Raw genomic sequence first — 25831 nt, 5'->3', positions numbered from 1 at the left:
GAAGCATACAACTATCTATGAACAAAAATTAAAAGAACCCCCTCCTCCACCCCCTGCCTGTAAATTAAGAGTTTAATTGAATTGAATGGCAGAGTTGTTAGAGAATTATTCCTTTAATTATTATATCTATTAATATTGACATTTTTTACACAGTGTAATGGGGAAAGAAAACCTTGAATATTTATAGTCAACAAGAAGCCTTTTCTGGGTCAGTTTTTCCAGAGATCCAACTCAAAAGCTAAGTTACAATAAGATATCACAGAGGTCCTTTGACTAATGAGGAAGGTATGAGATATAGGAAAGAAACTAGATTCAGAAGGATGGTTAAGTGTTGAGTAACTGAATCTTCTCTGAAAACTGCACCCAGAATTCTGTCTGAAGAAACACTTCTGCCCCTGCAGGGTTCTCATCTGAGTCATCTTAGCCAATAAATCCTGCCCTCTGTGCCTTTTTTTTTTTTTTTTTTTTTTGGCATAAGCCTGTGTAAGATGGGTTTTCCCAACAACTGCCATTAGGGCAGTCATATGATAGAGCATAGAGTAACCATCTCTGAGGCTTACTGTGGGTAACATCCTGTGGTCTGAATGTCTCATGAGGACACTGGAAGCTGGAGGATCTGACCTCAGTCAAAGAGGAGAGAACTACCAGGAAGGCAGACCATTTTAAGGACTCTAGTTGACCAAAAGAACATGTTTTTCTTCCCCCTGCCCAATGAGAGGTAGGGGAATGGGATAAAGGAAGAAGAAACAAGGAGAGGCCATGACAAAAGAGGGATGTACTCTCCTCATTCTAGTTAATTTATAAAATTTTTATAAATTACCATGATGCCAAAGAGATAACTAATGAGAACCTACTGTATAGCTCAGGGAACTCTACTCAATGCTCCATGGTGACATAAATGGGAAGGAAATACAGAAAGGAGGGGTTATATGTACAGCGCTTTCCACATGGTACTAGTGGTAAAGAACCCACATGCTGATGCAGGAGATATTAGAGGCGTGGGTTCGATCCCTGGCTCAGGAAGATCCCCTGGAGAAGGAAATGGCAACCCACTCCAGTATTCTTGCCTGGAGAATCCCATGAACAGAAAAGCCTGATGGGCTACAGTCCATGGGGTCGCAAAGAGTTGTACACGACTAAGCAATTTAGCTCACAGCATATGTATACATATGGCTGACTCACTTTGCTGTACAGAAACTAACACAACATTGTAAAGCAAGGACACTCCAATAAAAATTAATTAAAAAGAATAATAAATTACCGTGACATCAACAAATCCCTTGTAGCTTTGAATATACTGGGTAATTTCCTCTAAAGATTTCTTACTTTGAAGAAATTCACATCTATAATTAACAAACAAACAAAATTAAAGTGTACCCTGATACTGTGATAGAGATATCCTGTATCTTTATAACTGCAGTGACACAAAAAACATTAACACATTGACACAAAAAACACAATAAAACTTATTACATTGCGTACTTTAAATTGCTCAATTCTTTTTTACTTTGATAAAACTGTCAAAAAAAGTTACCCCAAAACTTATGACAGTTATCTTTGTTATCATATATTACCATTTCCATTAATGACAACATGTGTAATAATGCAAAACTAAATCTTCAGATTATCTTTTATCCTGAAACATAATACAATCAAAGAGATGGATTTATAACAATATATAGATTGGAGGTGTTTTTGTTACAGTGACGAACTAGTTCCTACGCTTACATAAAAGTTACTGGTGGTAAAGGTAACAAACGATAATAAATTTCATCTACTGAAAAACATATATACTACTCCTTAGAAATATACAATGGAAATTGATAGAATTTTTTAAAAAGAGCATATTGAATACACTTAAAAAACACATTCCTTTCCACAAAACAGAAGCAATTTTAAGTTCACTTTTTAAAAATCTCTCTCACAAATTTAAGCTTCCTTTCTAGTGATGTCAGAATAACAAGAGAGCTGAGAGTCAAGAGGCTAGAGTGTGAGTTCCACTTGAAGAGAAAAACCTTTTTATTTTTTCTGTTATACCACCTCCCCTGCCCAAAGCAGTCAATCTCCCCAGTGTTCTCTTGAACAGATGTGAGAAAGTGAACTCCATTAGATGAGTCATACATCACTCGAGGGCCATCTCTCTGGCCACTGAGGTCCCCAGTTTTTAGGTGTACAGATCCTTCCAGTTCAGTTCAGTTCAGTCGCTCAGTCGTGTCCGACTCTTTGCGACCCCATGAATCGCAGCACGCCAGGCCTCCCTGTCCATCACCAACTCCCGGAGTTCACTCAGATTCACGTCCATCGAGTCAGTGATGCCATCCAGCCATCTCATCCTCTGTCATCCCCTTCTCCTCCTGCCCCCAATCCCTCCCAGCATCAGAGTCTTTTCCAATGAGTCAACTCTTTGCATGAGGATCCTTCCAACGAGTGCCCAAATCCCCACACAACTCAAATCCATACATAACCCGAATCTGCACACAATCCACATAGCACATGAGGGGTGGGGCCTCCCCACATGCTTAGAGTGGGTTGAGAAGGAGCTCAATACATACTACTTCTTTTAAAAACACAGTAAAAATCATTTTATTTATTCACAATGATTTAGTACACCGAGTGGGCTTTCCTGGTAGCTCAGATGGTAAAGAATCTGCCTGCAATGGGAAAGACCTGGGTTCAGTCCCTGGGTTGGGAAGCTCCCCTGGAGAAGGGAATGGCAACCCACTCCAGTGTTCTGGCCTGGGAAATCCCATGGACAGTGGAGCCTGGCAGACTACAGTTGATGGGGTCGAAAAGAGCTGGGCAGGACTGAGCAACTAACACACACACAGTACGCTGAGTACTAACATTTTAAATTGTAGGAATATACTCAGACATTGTGTTCATAGCTTAGAAAAGCAGCAACAAAGCAAAAACGGATGCCCAGAGACTTCCTGATGGTCCAGTGGTTAAGAATCCACCTTGCAATGCAGGGGACACAGGTTGTGTCCCTGGTCAGGGAACTACCATCTCATATGCTGCAGAGCAACAAAGCCCAAGCACCTCAACCACTGAGCCCATGCACCAAAACTAGAGAGTCCACGGGCAGAGGAAAGATCCCGAATGACGCAACAAAGATAACAAGTGCCACAACTAAGACCCGGAGCAGCCAAGAGATAAATATATATTTTTAAAATGATGCCTAAACAGTTAAGGCTAGGGCACAATCAACAAGCAATTGGAGGAGACTTAGTTCTAATTCCAGCTCTGAAATACACCGGTTAACCATATACTCATGACAAACAGGTGAAAGGTGAAATGGTTATATAATACATGGTAGTTTTTACAAGGCATTTGCTCCATATACTTTGTTTATAATCCTTCCAACAACCAACCAGCTATGGATTATCTTTTTTTTTTTTTTTTTACACATGAGATGCAGAGGTTCAGTAACATGGCTAGGGTCTGGGTGTTAGGAAGCAGCGCTGTGCAGCTCCGAGCCTCTGTGCTCTGCCCTCCCCTTTGCAGCAGCAGACCTTAGCTCCCTCCCGATCTGGGGCTGAGCACGGGACTCACATCTTCCCTCATGCTTCTCACCTTTCCCTAGGCTGTACATTAGAGAAGGTGTATGCGGGCTGCCTGACACAGAATGTGCAGCTCTGGTTGGGGCTAGACCATTGCATGAGGGTCTGTGTGAATGGTGTTGCTGGGAGTCGCCCAGTGTGTAGCCCAGGGACACTAAGCATCGTGGCCCTAAGGATAAGTGAAGCACTGGCTGAGGCCAGAGCTGAGACAGGTGCCCCAGAGCCAGGATCGATGTTCACTCAGTACATACTGACGTGGGGCACTGCCAATGCTAAGTATGATTGGCTGGATGTCTGTTTTTGATTGGTCAACAAATCAGAATGACATTCAAAGTATTTAACCATCTAGGGGAGCTCCCTGGTGGTCCAGTGGTTAAGATTCTTTGTTTTCACTGCAGAGGATGCGGGTTTAATCCCTGATCAGGGAACTAAGATCCCAGAAGCCATGAGCACGGCCAAAAGGTAATCAGTATTTAACCATCTGGCTTCATGCATCCCTATATCTGTTTCATCTGCTTGTCAGGAAGTGCTCCCCTCCCTTTCTCTTTCCTCTCCATCTCTCTCTCCCCAAATCCCTTCTCTTTGTTCTCTTCCTCCCTCCCACCCCCTCACTTTTTTTACAACTTTAAAAGAAATACATTTGTTTCCCAGAATTTAAACAAGATAGAGGTGAACAAAGTAAAATGTGAAAAATCCCTCTCTACCTCATCTCCTGACAAACCCAAACCTTAAGATATCAATTGTTTGATTTGTATATTTTAACTTTTTCCTCTATATATTTCAAACAAGTCCATACACTACGCATTCATATTGCTTTTTTTCTTACTAAACAGATCAGACATCCTTCCATTTTTGTGAGCATGGCTGTCTGTGTGAAAGATGACATATAATCCTAAACAACAGCCCAGTTTTTTTGTGGTTGACCTAAGATCTAACCAGCAACTTCTTTGCATGTGGTAGGTACACAACAAGTATGTTAAATAAAATGAGCCAAACCATACTGCAGATCCAATTATCAGATTACAGGAAATATAGGAAGTAGAGAAACATGTTAAATGACACCAGAAAAACATTCAGCCAAACCCAGGGGAGGAAGTTTTACGGGACAGACTGCACAGCTCCTTTCATGAGAAAGTGACAAGAAAAAGTCAGGGAGGAGGAAATCTGTAAACCAAAAATCTTGAGATATCAACCAAATGTAATGTATGGACCCTGTTTGCACCCTATTTCAAATCAGTAAAGAAAGTAAACAGTGAAGAGAGAGGGGATGTGGACATTTGGACTCTGCCTCAGGTATTTGATGTGACTGAGGAATTACTGCTAATCCTCTTTAGGAGGCAGAATAATACTATGGTTATGTTTTTAAAAAATATTCTTGCATTTTAGAGCTATATGCTAAAATATCAACAAGTGACCTTATATAATATCTGATATTTGCTTTAAAATAATCTAGTTATTTTTATTTCTGGGGAAAGGTATGTGAGAGATGAATGAAATGTGATTTGACCATGTGTTGATAAGGGGTCTTTATACTTGCGTATGAAATTTTCCAGAATGAAACTTTTAAAATTTTTAAAGGAATAAATGTGTATTTGGTAGATACAGGCATGGAGAAAATATTAATAAATGTAACTTTAGAAATAATTTTTAAAACATGTAGTTTTCTAAGCAGAGAACTCAAGACCACTGTAATAATCAAAACTCTTACTGAGTTTTTGAAATACAATGTTTACATCTGGTATATATTCCGCAGTACATGAAACCATTTGTAATGATGTTTTAAACATTGTTTTATACAATTTTACATCATCCCAATACAAAGTATCCATACTGATTAAGGTAGATTCTGAAACTTCTACTTGGCAAATCATATCTTAGTATTTTAGATAATAAAACAATATTAAGAAACTATTTTAAAATTATATAATTAAAAAATTTCACAGTGTCATCAGGACTTTCTTGCTTGAATAAATTCTGGAGCATTCTTATTTAGGAAGGAGAAAGGTCAAAACTGAAGGTTCTGCTCTGGGAGGGTGATGCTTTAGTTTTGCTTTGTCTTAAAAAATTACAAGCAAAAAATATTGATCTACTTACTTAGGGAACCACTTGGCATGTTCCTTCCAGGGATCATCATTGTCTTCCCAATTTCCTAAACATCCACCACAGGAGAAGCACTGGACAGTATCGCGTTTACCTGCATAGGAAGCAAGCCACTTAGATGGCCCGGCAATAGCACCCTAGGGTCGTCCAGAAGGGCTGTCTCTGCAAGCTGACTGCCCTGGACATAGATGAGACATGCTCCACCACCATCTGCTCATTCACACTCTCATCTGGTTGAATCCCCATCCACAGTCCCACTGCCCTCAGTGACCATTTTTGAAGCCTGAACCTCACCTCTTAGCGGTGGCCATGCTTCTTCACACACAGAACTCCAAGCTGTTGAACTCAACATGCCCACCAAAGCAGTGGGAAAGCAGAGGAACCCTGTACTCATGAAGTAAAGCACAGAAGACTTAAGCTGGAGCATTGCTATGAAATTTCTGTGGAAACTTGGCCATCGTTTTTTCCACTTTTCAAATGTATGTTCGACAGGTATATTTTTCTTTTTTGACAACTGTTTTTAGGGGAATTACAAAAGGATTAGCTTTCAAAACTACGAAGAAAACCAACTTGTGGTTTAGGCATTTTGAGATGTAAATGGTACACAAACTGGCAGGCAGATTAAAGTCAAAGTACAAACTCCAACCGCTGTGAACATGACGGAAAGATGTGGTTCTTCTGCATTTTCTCTGCTTCAGTCTCTTGGTCAAATAGGACATTAACTATAATATCTTGAAGAAATATGTGATAAGTGCACTGTGACATCTGGGGAATCCTATACTAGAAATCTTTTAAATTTTCTTCTTTACATTCAACTTGGGTAACACTATCAATATGAATTTCTTCAAGCTTCTGCTATTAATTAACAATAATAGTAACAATTAACATATCATACATCTAACATATGAAAGTGTTGGTTGCTCAGTCATGTCCAAGTCTTTGCGACCTCATGGACTGTAGCCCCCCAGGCTCCTCTGTCCATGGAATTCTCCAGACAAGAATACTGGAGTGGGTTGCCATTTCCTTCTCCAGGGGATCTTTCTGACTCAGGGGTAGAATCTGGGTCTCCCGCATTGCAGGCAGACTCTTTACCTCTGAGCCACCAGGGAAGCATGTACTGTGTGTCAAGCACTGTGCAGTGTACTTGAGATGGAATTTAAATACTTTGTTTCTTTTTTTAAAATTTATTTTATATTGAAGTACAGTCACCATGAAATAAAAAGATACTTACTCCTTGGAAGAAAAGCTATGACCAACCTAGATAGCATATTCAAAAGCAGAGACATTACTTTGCCAACAAAGGTCCATCTAGTCAAGGCTATCGTTTTTCCAGTGGTCATGTATGGATGTGAGAGTTGGACTATAAAGAAAGCTGAGCGCCGAAGAGTTGATGGTTTTGAACTGTGGTATTGGAGAAGACTCTTGAGAGTCCCTTGGACTGCAGGGAGATCCAACCAGTCCATTCTGAAGGAGATCAACCCTGGGATTTCTTTGGAAGGAATGATGCTAAAGCTGAAACTCCAGTACTTTGGCCACCTCATGCGAAGAGTTGACTCATTGGAAAAGACTCTGATGCTGGGAGGGATTGGGGGCAGGAGGAGAAGGGGACGACAGAGGATGAGATGGCTGGATGGCATCACTGACTCGATGGACATGAGTCTGAGTGAACTCTGGGAGTTGGTGATGGACAGGGAGGCCTGGCGTGCTGCGATTCATGGGGTCGCAAAGAGTCGGACACGACTGAGTGACTGAACTAACAGTCGCTGCCTGGTGGCTCAGATGGTAAAGAACCCGCCTGCAATGCCGGAGACCTGGGTTTGATCCCTGGATTGAGAAGATCCTCTGGAGGAGGGTATGGCAACCCACTCCAGCATTCTTGCCTGGAGAATCCCATGGACAGAGGAGCCTGGCAGGCTACAGTCCATGGGTTCGCAAAGAGTCAGACATGACTGAGTGACTAAGCACAGCACATAGTCGATTAACAATGTTGTGATAGTTTCAGGTGGACAGCAAAGGGACTCAGCCGTACATATATACGTATTCATTCTTCCCCAAACTGCCTTCCCATCCGGGCTGCCACATAACATTGAGCAGAGTTCCCTGTGCTATACAGTAGGTCTTTGTAGGCTATCCTTAGGCACATTTCTTAAACTCTTTGGGCCTCAGTGACGTTAGCTGTGAAACGGGGGGAAAGGACAAGTTTGTTGGATTAGTGTAAGTGCTTAATCTGTGCCTGATGGTGGTGATGGGCCTAGCATCAAGTAGGTGCTCAGTAAACGATAGCTGTATGTATTAATCAGGATTCTAACTCAGATCTGTCGTGACATTTATGGTGTGGCTAGGACAACTCAAACAACGTACAATTTCCTTCAGTATTCTTGCCTGGAGAATTCCGTGGACAGAGGAGACTGGAGGGCCCCTGTCCACAGGGTCACAGAGGTGGGCATGACTGAGTGAGCACTGAGCACACAGACACAGTTTTCTGAAATGCAACCTGACCTCTATGTTATAATTAAACTTAAGGTTAAATACACACACACACACCAAAACCCTCCAGTACTGCAGCAATTAAGAGAACAATCACCTAAGAATTTAAAAGAATCATTTAAAAGAATCAGAGAACAATCATTTAAGAGCAGTGAAAGGAGGGTGGGTAAGAAGGAGACTAGGGTCAGACTGACCTCACAGTTTATTTTCAGGGCCTTAGAAATCCAGTCAAGTATTATCTAACATCCAAAATTTTAGAAAAAGTCACTTTCTTATTTTGCTTATATTTTTGGTAAACTGACATGTTGTATTAAAGCTAAAGTAAAATTACTGAAGTTGAATCTTGAGAAAATAGATGTACCTAGTATAATATGTTGGCCAAGTGAGGAAAGATTCACAAAATGCTGCAGCTGAACAAAATATTGCAACTGAACCTAAACTTAATTCCAGTGAAACATTTCAGAAAATGATTTCAAATTACCTGTAAAGACAAAGCCAGCAGCTGAGAGCTCCCTTGGGGACGTCCCTTGGGCATAAAATGGCCAGTTCTCAAAGGATTCGAGTCTGGCCTTCTCTTCTTGGTACCTTGCTTTGTCATCCTTCCTCAACGTGTTCTCTGGATTCTGAACTCTTATATCATACTTGGGAATGTTACCAACGTCTTTACCCAGAAGGAACTCACAGTCTGGATGGAACTTCTTGTGGTGTCCCATGGGGGAATCCTGGAGGCTAGTACCAAAGAGGATTAAGCTACAGCAGAAGCACTGAATGCCAGATTTTGTGCCAGTGAAATAAAACCCAGCCTCTGCCATCTCCTGGGGCATCCACGAGCTGAAGGTGTTATAGCTCACAAAAGTCTTTAACCTTTTTGCTTCACTACGCATTTGTGAATTAAAGCCTTTTTGCATTTTTTCTCTGTCTCTGTGCTCTTCTTCTTCTATTTCCTTTACATATTGAAGTGCATTTACACCTAGAAAAGCAGACATCTCTGGGAACACAGCAGGATCAAACTGTGAAATCCTCCCCTCAGGGGCTTTCTCCTGGGCGGCCATTTTCTGAAAAGGGAAAAAAGAGGTTTATGAACATCATCACTTGGTTTACTAGTCCTGAGATTTGTTTAAACCCTTTTTTTTTTTTTTTTTGCTGGTTATACCATATTTCTTTTTAATTGGAGGATAATTGCTTTACAGTGTTGTGTTAGTTTCTGATGTACAACAACAGACTGTAGTCCACCCGTCTCTTCCGTCCATGGGATTTCCAGGCAAGAACACTGGAGTGGATTGCCCTTTCCCTCTCCAGGGGATCTTCCTGATGCAGGGATCGAACCTGGGTCTTCTGCACTGCAGGCAGATCCTTTACCATCTAAGCCACCAGGGAAGCCCACACAACAGTGTGAATAGATCCCCCCCCTCCGGAGCGTCCCTTCCAGCGCCCGCTATCCCATCCCTCTAGGTCATTACAGAGTGCCAGGCTGACTCCCTGCGCTCTACAGCAGCTTCTCAACAGCTGCCTGCTTTACACACCGCAGCGCATGTACCTCAGTGCCACTCTCAGTTCCTCTCGCCCTCTCCTTCCCCTGCTGTTTCAACCCTTTACTCTTGTTTCTTCTTCTGAATTACATTGCTCTTCTGCTTATAACTTAGTCTAATTCAGAGAAAATACGCTAGTAGGTCTGTAACAGCGGACCTTTATCCTGCCTTCAACAGTAAGGTCACCTATGGAGTCCAAGTAGTATCATAGTATCAGTCGTCACTTAAGATAAAAGGATCAGGACTTCCCTGGTGGTCCCGTGGTTAAGAATCCACCTGCCAATGCAGAGGACACGTGTTCGATCCCTGGCTCGGGAAGATTCCACATACCGCAGGGCAACGAAGCCCGTGTACCACGATTACTGAAGCCCACACGCAGCAATAAAGACTCAGAGCAGTCAAAAAATAAATTTAAAAAAAAAAAAAGATAAAAGGATCAGTTCAGTTCAGTCACTCAGTCTTGTCCGACTCTTTGCGACCCCATGAATCGCAGCACGCCAGGCCTCCCTGTCCATCACCAACACCCGGCGTTCACTTAAACTCATGTCCATCGAGTCAGTGATGCCATCCAGCCATCTCATCCTCTGTTGTCCCCTTCTCCTCCTGCCCCCAATCCCTCCCAGCATCAGAGTCTTTTCCAATGAGTCAACTCTTCGCATAAGGTGGCCAAAGTACTGGAGTTTCAGCTTTAGCATCAGTCCTTCCAATGAACACCCAGGACTGATCTCCTTTAGAATGGACTGGTTGGATCTCCTTGCAGTCCAAGGAACTCTCAAGAGTCTTCTCCAACACCACAGTTCAAAAGCATCAATTCTTCAGCACTCAGCTTTCTTCACAGTCCAACTCTCACATCCAAACATGACCACAGGAAAAACCATAGCCTTGACTAGACAGACCTTTGTTGAGGGGATCTGCCTGACCCAGGGATTGAACCCGAGTCTCCCACATTGTAGACAGACGCTTTACCGTCTGAGCCACCAGGGAAGTAGATAAAAGGATAGATTAGGGTAAATCTGTATCATCATATAACAAGTTCAAAGACACATACTTGCATTCTCAACTTCTCAACATTTCAGGAATCAACAAAGTATTTTGTTTAATGCCTACAGGTGGAGTTGGATAGTTCCATGTGACCAACTTTGCTCTGTGTGCCCCACCTTAATCAGGCTCAGCTGATTTGGAATTTGCCCATCTACCCACATTTCTGCAGAAGTTGCAGCTCACTGAAGATCTTATTTAAGCCCAAGCATGCCCTTCATCTGGCAGTACTCAGTGTAAAGAAAAGAACTCCTTTGTCTCTAAGATGTTAAGTCCATTTCAGCAGTGGTTCCTCAGGAAGCTCTCATCAGTCCACAAGGTTACTGGGCTTTTTGACTGAAGAGTACCTTTATTTCAGTTTGTGTCTTCATGCACTCTCCCTGTAGAATTCCTTTAGCTGTTAGCAGATAAGGGTCACATTCTGGCCAAAAGAAGTATCTGCTCAACTCTCCCTTTGGTTTCAAGTTCCTTCCGTTTACAAAAGAAACCAGCCAAAGCCTGGTGGACTTGGCCTCCTAGGGCTCTTCCTTAGTACTTTCATTAGTACTTTCTTAGTACTTTCATCTGTACTATCTTAGTACTTTCATTTTTGCCAAAGCAGCCCAGACCATGAAAAGGGGGAGAAAGGTTTAGAACCACTGATACCGGGCTGGCTGCTGAGGCCTGCCTTGTTTGCCTCACTGTTTTTGACTGAATTCCCCTCTCTCTGAATTTCTGTTTTAACCTATTTAAATGCTTCCGGTGGCTCTGGATCTACCACCTTTAAATTCCATTTCTGGGGGTGGCGGGGAGGAGAGGGGAAAATTAGGAATTTGGGATTAACAGATACTCGCTGTGCTGTGTTGTGTTTGGTCACTCAGTCGTGTCTGACTCTTTGTGACCCCATGGACGGCAGCCCACCAGGCTCCTCTGTCCATGGGATTCTCCAGGCAAGAATACTGGAGTGGGTTGCCATGCCTTCCTCCAGGGGATCTTCCCAACCCAGGGATCAAACCCAGGTCTCCCACATTGCAGGTTAATTCTTTACTGTCTTGAGCCACCAGGAAAGCCCAAGAATACGGGAGTGGTTAGCCTCTCCCTTCAGCAGGGGATCTTTCCAACCCAGGAATCGAACTGAGGTCTTCTGCATTGCAAGCAGATTCTTTACCAGCTGAACTATCAGGAAAGCCCATAAATCAACTATACTTCAATTTTTTTTAAATAGCAAAAAAAAAAAAAAAAAAATCTATTGGTATGCTTTCCCCCCATGAATAATTATAGTACTAGAGTGAGTTGAAATCAGGGTGCCTTCATCAGCCAACCTGGCATCAGTGGTTCCAGGTAGTTCTCCCACTTTTTTCCTCCTAAACAAAGCCTGAGCGAGCATTTAAATAATCAAGTCAAAAACTGTTCCCATAATCCCATTCACAGTGCCAACTTCAGCAAGTACGCAGGGTCAGATAATAGAAAAAACTCACAAGCCTCTACATAGTATATTTAACTTCAGACTTTAATAAAGTTAAAAGATATGATACAAAAATAAAAACAAAAGACAGGCAAACATCAGTGTGGTCTCAGACTCCGGTCCCAGCTTCTAGGACCCTTTCTCTGTTACACAGTCCGTGCTTTGTTTTAGGTAATGAACCACCTAGATACGTGCTAGGTACCTTTGTCTCAGGGAAATCACTCTCTCACCTAAGGAGGGATATTCTACGCCACTTCAGTCATGCAGCCCAAAGTAGGACACCTAACTTGTCTCATACAAGCTGGAATGGGCTGCCCCTGTCCTATCAGATTCTAGCACAGGGCTACATTCATTGCTAGAATGTTTCACTTAGGTTTGGCCAAGAGACAATACCATAGCTCCAGGCCTCCCTGGAGATAAATAAGCACAGGGCAGCAACAAACTAACTGGAATCACTCCTGCACTTCCACAAAGTTCAGTGGTCAGTTTTGCTAGTCCCAGGGCCTTTCTGGGGAGATCTCCAAGGCCCTCTCCAGGTTTCATGCTCTTTAACTGCAGTAGCAGTGCTGCTGCTGCTGTTATGGAAAGGATTTAAGTCCACATCTGTATGACTCCAGTGCCTGTCCTTTTGCCTCCAAAGAGAGAAACAAGAGTAAGAGAAATAAGAGGGTCCTAAGTGGAAAAGTACTTTTGCCAGAGGTGGTAATTTACTTACCTCGAAGTTAATCCAGAGTCCCAGCTGAATGGAAGGAGAATGTATAGAGTAAATACAGCTATTCTCTTTGTCCTTTTAATGGGAAGCAGCGAGAACAATTTGAGGAAATAACACCCAGAACAAGTTGCAATTTCCTGAGAAATCACCAGTAACTTCTCTAGGGTACTGAGTCATCAGGGTTAGTCAGCACTCCAAAGGCGTCACAAAACCAAGTCCCATAGCAGAAGTATTTTATTGTAAATAATTTAAGACTGATTAATGTTTCCGCTGCTAGTACATACATGTCTTTATTTCTTGGGTTAGTTTCCATCTTTCCTGTATCTTTTTAGGGTTTTCTCTTTTATCCATGGGTTATAAAATCTCAAAGTTATTGTGTCTTGGAGTGGGTCTTTGTACATTTACTGAACCCAGTGGACTTGTTTCAAGCGGAACATGTGGCCTTCCCATCAGTCCCAGGAAACTATCTTCTATAATTTCTTTGGTAATTTCCTACTGCCTACTATTCTATTTTCACTCTTTCTGGTATTCCCATTATTCAGATGGGAATTTATCACCAAAGTTCTTTTTTTTTTTTTTGCTCATATACTTTTTCCGTCCTCTGGCTGTACTTTCTGGGAGACTTTCCTCTTCAGTATCTTCCAACTCTCCAATAGTAATTCTAAATTCAGCAATTATACTTTCAATTTCCCACAGCTCTTTTTTGTTGTCTATTTCTTTCACGAGATCTAGTTTTCTTAGCCAACGTAATTTTTTAAAAATCTCTGCTGCAATACTGTCAAATGACAAAGCTAAAACGAGTTTGTTGCTCTTTAGTCAAGGGAAAACAGTCCGTGGACTGGAGGAGCACAGTGTCTCACGGCAATGGAGTGCTGCTCCAAAGGGAAGAGCGGGGGTCGGGGTCGGGTGGGGGAGAGTAAAGGTAGGTTTTATAGGGAAGAGGCATGATTGGCCAGGAGGTCAGGGATTCATTGAAGGGTAGCATGTCCTGTTTTCTAGGCTCAGGCAAACTAGGTAAAGCTGAGTTGGGGTGACTGTGATTGGTGTATATATACTAGGTTTCGTTGCCAGGCATTTCCTGTAAGTGCTGGCTCACCTGGACTTAGATTCGTGACTTGGGCCAGGTCACTGGGGTCGTTTTGTGGGTCTGATGTACAAGTTATCTTTATCGGTACTAATCCAAATAGTGTTCATCTGTCTCCTGAATGCTCTGTTTCCTCCAAGGCTAATTACTGTTTACCTTTATGTTGAGATTTTTCACATTACCAGCTTTCCTCCAATGTGTACAGAGCAATGGTTTTCAATTCATGTTTGAAAATTAGGCGATTGCAAAGCTGACTAATCAAAATTCTGGTTAAAAAGTCTGATTAAAAGCCACGTGAGTGTGATCTGAACTTTACGGAGGAAGATTAGGGAGTTAAGACTTGCCTAGGGGAAGCCCTCAGCTTCAGAGAAACACCTCAGAAAATGATTTCAAGTCAGTTGTAAAGTCAGAGATAGCAGCTGAAAACTCATCTGAGGAACATAAAAAGACCAATTCTTGAAGGATTCTTTGTTTGGGGATGCCCAAGGAAATGGCAACCCACTCCACTGTTCTTGCCTGGAGAATCCCAGGGATGGCGGAGCTTGGTGGGCTGCTGTCTATGGGGTCGCACAGAGTTGGATACGACTGAAGCGACTTAGCAGCAGCAGCAGCAGGACCCACACTAGCTCCTCTAAGTCAGTTTATTCCTTTTTTTTTTTTTTTTTTTAAGAAGAGAAGAATCCACTAATGTTTTTCCTTAGTGACAACACCTGCACAGTAAACAGTCTGATGGTGGGGCAGACGGAGCTGGCAGTCTCTCAGAGATTGTTCAGTTAGTCCCTTGGCTTTCCTGCCCACCTTCTTAGCTGGCATCCTGGCCACCTGCTGCTCCAGGGTTCTGTACAAGGTACACAGCCTCCCAGGTGCTACACGTGTGTTCAGGCTGTGGGCTCTGTCAGTCTGCTTCACTGGTTACTACTATTCTATTTGAGTTTCCGTCTTCCAAAGATTTGTTAAAATATTCTGTGTGCTGATGGTCCCCTCCTGCTTTCTTAATTTTTCTGGCTTTATAGTTTCAAAAATCATTTCAATAATATTATGCATAATAACTAAAATTTGTTTAGCGCCTACTACTTGCCAGGCACAGTTCTAAGCACCTTCGATATGTCCATTTAATCCCTTTAACAGTCCAAATGAAGTAGCTATTTTTATTATCTCCATTTTACAGATGAGGAAACCCAGGCATATAGGGGTTCTGATTAATCAGTCTGGTAATGAGTTTACACTTTTAACCACTGTGCCATAAAGCCTACATATTAAGAAAAGGCAAAAACAGGTGTCCCTCTCCATTTTGGTAGTTCAGCCAGCTACTGAGTTAGAGGCAAACTGTTACCAGCCTCATTGGCATGTGAACTCTTCTGGCCAAGCCCTGCTTCTACAAGGCCATCTACTCAGCCTAGAAGCAATCATTGTTAAATAGTTGACTCCTCCTAACTTTCGTATTAACACATATAACATTACAATGAGAGTGTTTTTTAGGACACTTTCCCTGGTACATCCAGCTGCTTAAGGGCCAACAATTCTTTCTACAGGAAGTTCAGAGGTCAGGGGGAACTCTCTACATTGCTGACCCTTCTGCTGATAAAATTTTGCCCCATCAACCTACTTCTCACCTATAATATTATATACACCAATGCACACTATATTTATTTTAGCACCTTGTAGATTTTGTTACCCTTATGAACTGAATTTTATTTTCACTGTTCTATTTTCTAAATGTTTATTGATGATATATAGGACTCCTGGTCTACTTTTAACATCTGATTGTAAATATTTTTGAATTTTCTAAGTAGATATTTGTAATATCTGAATATTATGATAGTTTTGTCTTTAGCATCATTTTGTTTTCTTTTGAATCAAGTATATCCTTTAATACAATGTTGCTTAATAACAGCAATAGTAGATATCTTATTTTTGACTTCGGCAGGAATTCTAAAGTTTGACAGTATCTAGTGTATACCCGGGAGAAGGCAATGGCACCCCACTCCAGTACTCTTGCCTGGAAAATCCCATGGACAGAGGAGCCTGGTGGGCTGCAGTCCATGGGGTCACTAGGAGTCGGACACGACTGAGCGATTTCACTTTCACTTTTCACTTTCATGCATTGGAGAAGGAACTGGCAACCCACTCCAGTGTTCTTGCCTGGAGAATCCCAGGGACGGGGGAGCCTGGTGGGCTGCCGTCTATGGAGTCGCACAGAGTCGGACACGACTGAACTGACTTAGCAGCAGCAGCAGCAGCAGCAGCAGTACATACCCTTTATCAGTTGAAAGAGCTTTTCTTTTACTCCTATTGACAGGAGAAACATCTGCACAGTCTTAACTGGAAAAAGATATACATACCACCTCTATATAGCAGAAAGGGGAAAAAAATCTCCAAAGAAAGAAAATGTGGGTAGCCAAAAAACAGACACAAATGTTCACTACAGAATCTGAAAAGAGAATCTGACATTGTGAGTTTTAAAATAATACTATTTTCAATGCCTTTTTAAAACCAAAACATGCAAACACATCTAGAGAGCAGTATCATTTAGCCATTTTAGGGCTTAGGTATGTATCTCATTGTGGCTTTAACTTAATGACTTAATTGCCTATTCATATATTTCCTTTGGAAAGGTGATCAAATCTCTTGCCCATTTCTGAATTACTTTTTGGTTGCATCAAGTCTTCCTTGCTGCTCGTGGGCTTTTTCTAATTGTAGAGAGTGGGGGTTACTCTCTAGTTGCGGCATGCAGGCTTCTTAATTGTGGCTTAAGAACTGGTTTCTCTCATTGCGGAGCATGGGCTCTAGGTGCGCAGGCTTCAGGAGTTGTGGCACAGAGCTTAGTTGCTCAGTGGCATGTGGGATCTTCCTGGACCAGGGATTGAACCTGAGTCTCCTCCATTGGCAGACGGATTCTCATCCATTGTACCACCAGGGAAGTCCTTCTCCATTTTTAAGTTGGGTTGTTTAGTAGAAGGATTCTGGGGCGGTGCTTGACAGTACTGTTGTCCTCATGGTAGAATGAGCTTACCAAAGTAGCTGCCACCAGCATCTCTGTCCCCAGGGAGTGACTAGAGATGTGAGCGTGCACAGCCACACCTGCGAGGGAAAGCCAGTAACGTCAAGGCTGGCTGTAATCTGTGGAACATCTTGTCACGTGGGGATAGGCACAAAACTGAATTTTTCTACTAAGCATCTGGGCACTTGTTTTTAGCCATGGTCCCTGGGTCTTGGCTGAATAAAAGTGGTCAGTGTTGGTGGAAAACTGATAGACCACAGGGGACAGGGTCATGCCAACTTTGCAGATGCCAAGTATATACGCTATTTAAGCAGTCACCTGGATCTGAGTAAGAAGGCTTAGCTTGTGAGGTTCCTCGCTGATAATTTACATGTTTGGTGAGATTTCCACAGCAACCAGTCTCCTTCAGCAGATCTGACACTAAAGCGCATGGCCTCTGGATTGAAATGTTTTAAGTTATACTATTTTCAATGCCTTTTTTTTAACCAAAACATGCATATACACCTAGAGAGCAGTATCATTCGCCATTTTAGGGCACAGGCATGTATCTTATTGTGGCTTTAATTTAATTACTTAATTGGCTATTCATATATTTCTTTTTTTAAGGCCTCTGGACCTTGACGATCTTGCCATTCTCTACCTGCTTTCAAGGCGTGCATCAGTACAGAAGCCAGGCAGGCAGCTGGGTAGCCTGTCAGCACTCTCTACTTGTGTGGGGGCTTGCGCAAGAATCCCTTGTCTGTGCAAATGTGTACAGACATTACTGGCAGGCCTGTGGTCCTGTCACAAGAGGTGGAATCTGTCCTTGTGGGTGCTGCTAGTCTGAGAGCTTGTGCCTCAGGGTGTTTCACTTCTGTACAGGAGGCCATGGCAAAGAATGAGCCAAGCTGGGAAAGCTGTGCTTTTCAGATGAGAGGATAAAAGATATCATGACAAGAAATATCAAATATGCCTGAAGCTGGTTGAACACCAGAAACAGTATGCAACAATCAAGAAAGGAGGTCTAACAAAGCCTGCAGGGGCTAATGCCAGATTTTATGTCATTGCATGGGGGCCTTGGTCATTGCAGCATATACTGAGGACCCTTAAACATCATTTCATGATTCTGTACTGTCTTTCAATTTAAAAGAACCTGGGATGTGTGCAGTCAGAAAAAACAGTAAAAACAAGATAAATTGGTCATTTACCTTTTATTACTGAACTGCAAGAATTGTTTATATACTTTTAGACACCAGTCCTCTGTTATATGTTTGCAATGCAAACATGTTCTCCCCATCTATGAACTCTTTTTGCTTTCTTAATGGAGTATTCCAAAGCAGATGTTTTAAATTTTGATGAAGTCTGACTTTAATTTTCTCCTTTTAAGATAGATGCTTTTTGTGTCCTAAGAAATTGTCACCTACTCTTAAGGTTGTGATGATGTTCTAAAAATTAACACTTGTGTGGTTTAAAAAATTAGATGTCAACATTTTAAACTTAGGGAATTCACTTAAAAGTCCAGATTTTCAGTTTTTATTTAAATATTAAAATATACAGTCTGAGGGAAACTACATTTCCAGAAATAAAAAATAGGTTGGAGCTGAGTAATAGTTACCTCCTTTGAAAAAACTGTTTTCTTCTGGACTAGGTAACAGATGCCCATGTACAAAATTCAAAAGGTAGAAAAGGGTGTACTGAGAAGACTACATCTCTCTACCCCTGCTCCATCCAGAGGCTGCCTCCTGCGGCTGGAACCAGTACTTTTCAGGTGCTTACCACTTTGCATTAACCTGGCTCCTTTTCAAGTATTTGCATAACCTGCCTGGTCCCCTCGGGCATTTGAATTTGCACCAGAGCCCAGGTCACAGCCTCTCTTCTGCATTCCCACGCACTCGGCAAACATCGGCACGGTCACATGGACCTCTTTACAGGTCTGCCTCTTAGGCTGGGAGGGTCACAGGGCAGCACGGTCAGGGTTTGTTTCCTCTTCTTGGTATCTATATCCAGACACCTAGGGTCTCATCAGACAGACAGCAAATGCACAAGGTTTGCTGAGTGAACTAATGGACAAATGAACAAATTGTACATTACTTCCTGTGCCCTGGCCTGAGGTGTGACTCCAGCAACAATTTAGTCAGGTGAAATCAAGGACTCTATCCCTTAAGGACTCCATCTATGTCCCCAGCCCACCGTGGAACAGGTCTCCATAGAACCGAATTGGAACACATGGAAGGAAACAACGACTCTCCTATTCTTCCAGAACTGGACCCAAAGGGTATCAGGGCATTCTGAGGCTATTTCTCAGAAGCATGACAATCTCCTATGCTCCTTCTCTCCTTACCATAGGCCCTAGGGACTCATAGTTCTTGCCCTTTCTCCTAAACTCTCGCCCACTACAGACAGGGGAATTCTACTGCCGCACTTCCCAAGGGCTGGTTGTACCACCCTTTCTTTTTACCATTCATGAAGGCATTTCATGTTATAAGCGTGCTGATCGTTACAGAGATACAGACAGCTGAACACAGAGAGGACCACAAACGAGGAATTTCACAAAGTAATTGAGAAATCTTACAAAATGTTTACAGTTCCTCTTTCCTACTGCCATTCTGAGCAACAGTGAAAGTGAAAGTTGCTCAGTCCTGTCTGACTCTTTATGACCCCACGGACTATACAGTCCATGGAATTCTCCAGGCCAGAATACTGGAGTGGGTTGCCATGCCCTCCTCCAGGGGATCTTCCCAACCCAGGGATCGAACCCAGGTCTCCTGCACTGCAGGCGGATTCTTTACCAGCTGAGCCACAAGGGAAGCCCAAGAATACTGGAGTAGGCAGCCTATCCCTTCTCCAGTGGATCTTCCTGATCCAGGAATCGAACCAGGGTCTCCTGCATTGTAGGTGGATTCTTTACCAACTGAGCTACCAGGGAAGCCACCTCTGAGCAGCAGAATCCCTGTTTTTCCCTCACTGTGTCAACATAAGTTAGTGTTTCAACTGTGACATGTACTCAGATATACAGTGGGTCAACTTGTGCTCCTCAAGTACAAGACTTAACATGCTTTTAATCTAATTACTTCTCTTCTTCAGCCTCCAGACAGTACTGCCATCTTCACGTTGTAGTTACTCTAGGGCAAACACGGTCACAACAAAATAGAAACAGTCCACATACTGCCACGTATAGTTGGAAAGTATTGTTTACACTATGACCCAAATAAATGGAAAAGCAATTTTACTACAGTCCATCTCCAACCTCCAGCTCCATACCCACAGCTTTATTTGATGAACATGATTGCTTTCAGGTCCTTAACTAACAACTAACATTAGTTACTTTACTTTCATTTGTCTCACCACAACTTTCCAGGATTCCACAAATTTTACTATTTTTGAATACTAAACTATATAAAAATATTTTAAAATAATTCTTACTCTCATCCATTGTCCTATAGTTTCCTATGTATTCTTCCAGTGTTTCCTTTATTTTTAAACTTTTTTTTTTTTTTGGCTGCATGGTGTAGCTTGTGAGATCTTAGTTCCCCAACCAGTGCCTGCTGCACTGGAAGCAGAGTCCTAGCCACTGGGCAGCCAGGGAATTCCTTTTTTTTTCTTTAAAGATTTATTTATTTTTGGCTGTCGTGGGTCTTGGCTGCCGTGCACAGGCTTTCTCCAGTTGGTGGGTGCAGGCTTCTCTTTGTGGTGGCTTCTCTCGTTGAGGAGCACAGGCTCCAGGCCTGTGGGCTGCAGTAGCCGTGGCTCCTGGGCTCTGGGGTGCAGGCTCAGTAGCCGTGGCTCCTGGGCTCTGGGGTGCAGGCTCAGTAGCCGCGGCTCCTGGGCTCTGGGGTGCAGGCTCAGTAGCCGTGGCTCCTGGGCTCCAGGGCGCAGGCTCAGTAGCTGTGGTGCATGGGCTCAGCTGCTCCAAGGCATGTGGGATCTTCCCGGACCAGGGATTGAACAGGTGTCCCTTATGTTCCAAGGCTGATTCTTAACCATTACACCACCAGGGAGGCCCCCAAATTCCCTCAATTAAAAAAAAAAACAAACAGCTTTTGTGACATAGACTCCACATACCATACAACTTAACCTATTCAAAGTGTATAATTCACTGTTTTTTAGTACATTCACAGAGTTGAACAATCATCACCATAATCAATCTTACAACATTTTCATCAATCCAAAAACAAACTCCATACTCATTAACACTCACTCTTGCCCCCAGCTGTCTGTAGTATTCCCCTGTGATCTTTATTTCTGTGAGGTCCAAAGTGATGTTTCCTCTTTCACTCTTGATTTCGGTAATTTGAGTCCTCTTTTTCTCTTGGTCAGCTTAGTGAAATATTTGTCAACTGGCTGGACGAACTTTTGGTTTCACTGACTTCCTCTATTGCTTTCACTGACTTCCTCTATTGCTTTCCACTGCTGCTTCTTTCGGATACAAATATATATTCTTATTTTTCTTTCTTCCTTACATAGCAGGTAGCATATTATATATCCTGAACACTAGTATATTCTGAAGGGTATACTTTTGGTAGAAGTAAAATGATCCTCAACAGATCTAAGATATAAGAATAAATCGAGAGCCAAGAAAGTGGTAAATATGTGATAAAATCATAATAAACACTAACTGGGTAAAACAAATATAAATGTCTAGTGAAACACCAAAAGAAATATACAATGGTAATAATATACAAAGAAGGAAGGAGGTAAATTAGGTTAAATATATTATCTGTGGGGAGGGCAAAGGTACAAGTTAACTTTAGGTCTGATGTTATGTAGGACTATTGGAAGGAATGCTTCCTCAGATTCTCCTGGCCACTTCCTTCTTTCCAAGGTGCTGCCTGCCTCCACCTCTGCACTGCTGCACTCTTTGCCCAGCTTCCTGAGCTGGCTGGAGTCCAAACTGAAGTGCACCAAGCCTACCTGACTTTACAGAATTGGCTGCAATGCCATAACACTGACTTCAGTTCAGTTCAGTTCAGTCGCTCAGTCATGTCCAACTCTTTGCAACCCCATGGACTGCATCACGCCAGGCTTCCTTGTCCATCACCAACTCCGGGAGCTTGCTCAAACTCATGTTCATTGAGTCAGTGATGTCATCCAACCATCTTATCCTCTGTTGTCCCCTTCTCCTCCTGCCTTCAATCTTTCCCAGCATCAGGGTCTTTTCAAATGAATCAGTTCTTTGCATCAGGTGGCCAAAGTATTGGAGCTTCAGCTTCAGCATCAGCCATTCCAATGAATATTCAGGACTGATTTCCTTTAGGATGGACTGGTTTGATCCCCTTGCAGTCCAAGGGACTCTCAAGAGTCTTTTCCAAAACCACAGTTCGAAAGCATCAAATCAATCTTCAACGTTCAACTTTCTTTATGGTCCAACTCACATCCATACATGACTACTGGAAAAACAACAGCTTTAACTATATGGACCTTTGTCAGCAAAGTAATGTCTCTGCTTTTCAATACGCTGTCTAGGTTGGTCACAGCTTTTCTTCCAAGGAGCAAACCTCTTAATTTCATGGCTGCAGTCACCATCTGCAGTGATTTTGAAGCCCACGAATATAAAGTCTGTCACTCTTTCCACTGTTTCTCCATCTATTTCCGTGGAGTGATGGGACCGGATGCCATGATCTTTGTTTTTTGAATGCTGAGTTTTAAGCCAGCTTTTTCACTCTCCTCTTTCACTTTCATCAAGAGGCTCTTTAGATCTTCTCTTTCTGCCATAAGGGTGGTGTCATCTGCATATCTGAGGTTATTGATATTTCTCCCGGCAATCTTGCTTCCAGCTTGTGCTCCCTCCAGCCCTGTGTTTCTCATTATGTACTCTACATATAAGTTAAATAAGCAGGGTGACAATATACAGCCTTGACGTACTCCTTTTCCTATTTGCAACCAGTCTGTTGTTCCATGTCCAGTTCTAACTGTTGCTTCTTGACCTGTATACAGATTTCTCAGGAGGCAGGTCAGGTGGTCTGGTATTCCCATCTCTTTCAGAATTTTCCACAGTTTGTTGTGATCCACACAGTCAAAGGCTTTGGCATAGTCAATGAAGCAGAAGTAATGTTTTTCTGGAACTCTCTTGCTTTTTCTATGATCAAACAGATGTTGGCAATTTGATCTCTGGTTCCTCTGCCTTTTCTAAATCCAGCTTGAACATCTGGAAGTTCTCAGTTAACATACTGTTGAAGACTAGCTTGGAGAATTTTGAGCATTACTTTGCTAGCGTGTGAGATGAGTGCAATTGTGCGGTAGTTTGAGCATTCTTTGGCATTGCTTTTCTTTGGGATTGGAATGAAAACTGACCTTTTCCAGTCCTGTGGCCACTGCTGAGTTTTCCAAATGTGCTGCCATATTGAGTGTAGCACTTTCACAGCATCATCTTTTAGGATTTAAAAAAGCTCAACTGGAATTGCATCACCTCCACTAGCTTTGTTTGCAGTGATGCTTCTGAAGGCTCACTTGACTTCGAATTCCAGAATGTCTGGCTCTAGGTGAGTAATCATATCATCGTGATTATCTGGGTCATGAAGATCTTTTTTGTACAGTTCTTCTGTGTATTCTTGGCACCTCTTAATATCTCCTGTTAGGTCCATACCATTTCTGTCCTATATTGTGCCCATCTTTGCATGAAATGTTCCTTTGGTATCTCTAATTTTCTTGAAGAGATGGCTAGTCTTTCCCATTCTATTGTTTTCCTGTTTCTTCACATTGATCACTTAGGAAGGCTCTCTCTCCTTGATATTCTTTGGAACTCTGCATTCTGATGGATATATCTTTCCTTTTCTATTTTGCCTTTCACTTCTCTTTTTTTCTCAGCTATTTGTAATGCCTCCTCAGACAACCATTTTGCCTTTTCCATTTCTTTTTCTTGGGGATGATTTTGATCACAGCCTCTTGTACAATGTCATGAACCTCCTTCCATAGTTCTTCAGGCACTCTATCAGATCTAATCCCTTTAAACTACTTGTCACTTCCACTGTATAATCGTAAGGGATTTGATTTAGGTCATACCTGAATGGTCGAGTGGTTCTCCCTACTTTCTTCAATTTAAGTCGGAATTTTGCAGTAAGGAGTTGATGATCTGAGCCTCAGTCAGTTCTTGGTCTTTTTTTTTTTTTGCTGACTATAGGGCTTCTCCATCTTTGGCTGCAAAGAACAGAATCAATCTGATTTCAGTACTGACTATCTGGTGATGTCTAGGTGTAGTCATCTCTACGTGATGTCTATGTGTTGTTAGATGAGGGTGTTTGCTATGACCAGTGAGTTCTCTTGGCAAAACTCTGTTAGCCTTTGTTCTGCTTCATCTTGTAATCCAAGGCCAAAGGTGCCTGTTATTCCGGGTATCTCTTGACTTCCTATCTTTGCATTCCAATCCCCTATGATGAAAAGGACATCTTTTTTTGGTGTTAGTTCTAGAAGGTCTTGTAGGTCTTCATAGAACCATTCAACTTTAGCTTCTTTGACATTAGTGGTTGAGGCATAGTTTTGGATTACTGTGATATTGAATGGTTTGCCTTGGAAACAGAGATCATTCTGTTGTTTTTGAGATTGCACCCAAGTACTGCATTTTAGACTCCTTTGTTGACTATAAGGGCTATTCCATTTCTTCTAAGGGATTCTTGCTCACAGTAGTAGATGTAATGGTCATCTGAATTAAATTTGCCCCTTCCAGTCCATTTTAGTTCGCTGATTTCTAAAATGTGGATGTTCACTCTTGCCATCTCCTATTTGACCACTTCCAATTTACCTTGATTCATGGGCCTAACATTCCAGGTTCCTATGCAACACTGTTCGTTACAGCATCAGACTTTACTTGTATCACCAGTCATATCCACAACTGGGTGGTGTTTTTGCTTTGCCTCAGGCTCTTCTTTCTTTCCTGATCTATTTCTCTACTCTTCTCCAGTAGCATATTAGGCACCTACTGACCTGGGGAGTTCATCTTTCAGTATTGTATCTTTTTGCCTTTTCATACTGTTCATGGGGTTCTCAAGGCAAGAATACTGAAGTGGCTTGTCATTGCCTTCTCTAGTGGACCATGTTTTGTCAGAACTGTCCACTATGACCTGTCTATCTTGAGTGGCCCTACAAAGCATGGCTCATCGTTTCATTGAGTTAGACAAGGCTGTGGTCCATGTGATCAAGTTTGCTTAGTTTTCTGATTGTGGTTTTCATTCTGTCTGCCCTCTGAAGGATAAGGATAAGAGGCTTGTGGAAGCTTCCTGATGAGAGGGACTGGCTGTGGGGGAATCTGAGTCTTGCTCTGATGGGCAGGGCTATGCTCAGTTCAGTTTAGTTCAGTCGCTCAGTCATGTCCAGCTCTTTGTGACTGCAGGGACTGTAGCTCGTCAGGCTGCCCTGTCCATCACCAACTCCTGGAGGTTGCTCAAACTCATGTCCATCGAGTTGGTGATGCCATCCAACCATCTCTTCCTGTCGTCCCCTTCTCCTCCTGCCTTCAGTCATGCTCAGTAACTCTTTAATTTTCTGTTGATGGGTGGGGCTGACTGACTTCCTTGGTGGTGGTGGTTTAGTCACTAAGTTGTGTCCAACTCTTTGCGACCCCATGGACTGTAGCCTGCCAGGCTCTTCGGTCCATGGGATTCTCTAGGCAAGAATACTGGCTGGAGTGGGTTGCCATTTCCTTCTCCAAACTGACTTCCTTAGCCATTACCAAAGGACAAAGAATCTGCCTGTAATGTGGCAAACTTGGGTTCGATCCCTGGGTTGGGAAAATCCCCTGGAGTAGGAAATGGCAGCCCACTCTAGTATTCTTGCTTGGAGAATCCCCATGGACAGAGAAGCCTGAGGGGCTGCAATCCATGGGGTTGCAAAGAGTTGGATACGACTGAACGACTAAGCACGAAGGGCCAGATGACACTGCACCGTGTGGCAGACCTTGCCCAATG

The 25831-nt window shown here is 42.6% G+C and overlaps 1 protein-coding gene and 1 pseudogene across 1 annotated transcript in view; one reads left to right on the top strand and one right to left on the bottom strand.

The window, feature by feature from the left end:
* The window catches only part of LOC120879623 (NLR family apoptosis inhibitory protein), a 43712-nt gene extending 30777 nt beyond the window's left edge, over positions 1–12935 (bottom strand). The window contains exons 1-4 of the mRNA XM_040262684.1: positions 12874–12935; positions 8629–9202; positions 5655–5754; positions 1262–1343 (exon numbers count right to left, since the gene is read on the bottom strand). Of these exons, the coding sequence (XP_040118618.1) occupies positions 1262–1343; positions 5655–5754; positions 8629–9199 (753 nt within the window). The 5' untranslated portion in view covers positions 9200–9202; positions 12874–12935. The remainder of the gene's footprint in view (positions 1–1261; positions 1344–5654; positions 5755–8628; positions 9203–12873) is intronic.
* A 799-nt stretch (positions 12936–13734) lies between these two features.
* LOC120879397 lies at positions 13735–18081 on the top strand (annotated as a pseudogene).
* The last annotated feature ends 7750 nt before the right edge of the window (positions 18082–25831 follow it).

Source organism: Oryx dammah, unplaced genomic scaffold (genome assembly GCF_014754425.2).
Source record: "Oryx dammah isolate SB20612 unplaced genomic scaffold, SCBI_Odam_1.1 HiC_scaffold_20, whole genome shotgun sequence".
In the NCBI taxonomy this organism is placed as follows: domain Eukaryota; kingdom Metazoa; phylum Chordata; class Mammalia; order Artiodactyla; family Bovidae; genus Oryx; species Oryx dammah.
The sequence above is the reverse complement of the archived record's forward strand: the minus strand, read 5'-3'. Positions and strand labels throughout refer to the sequence as shown.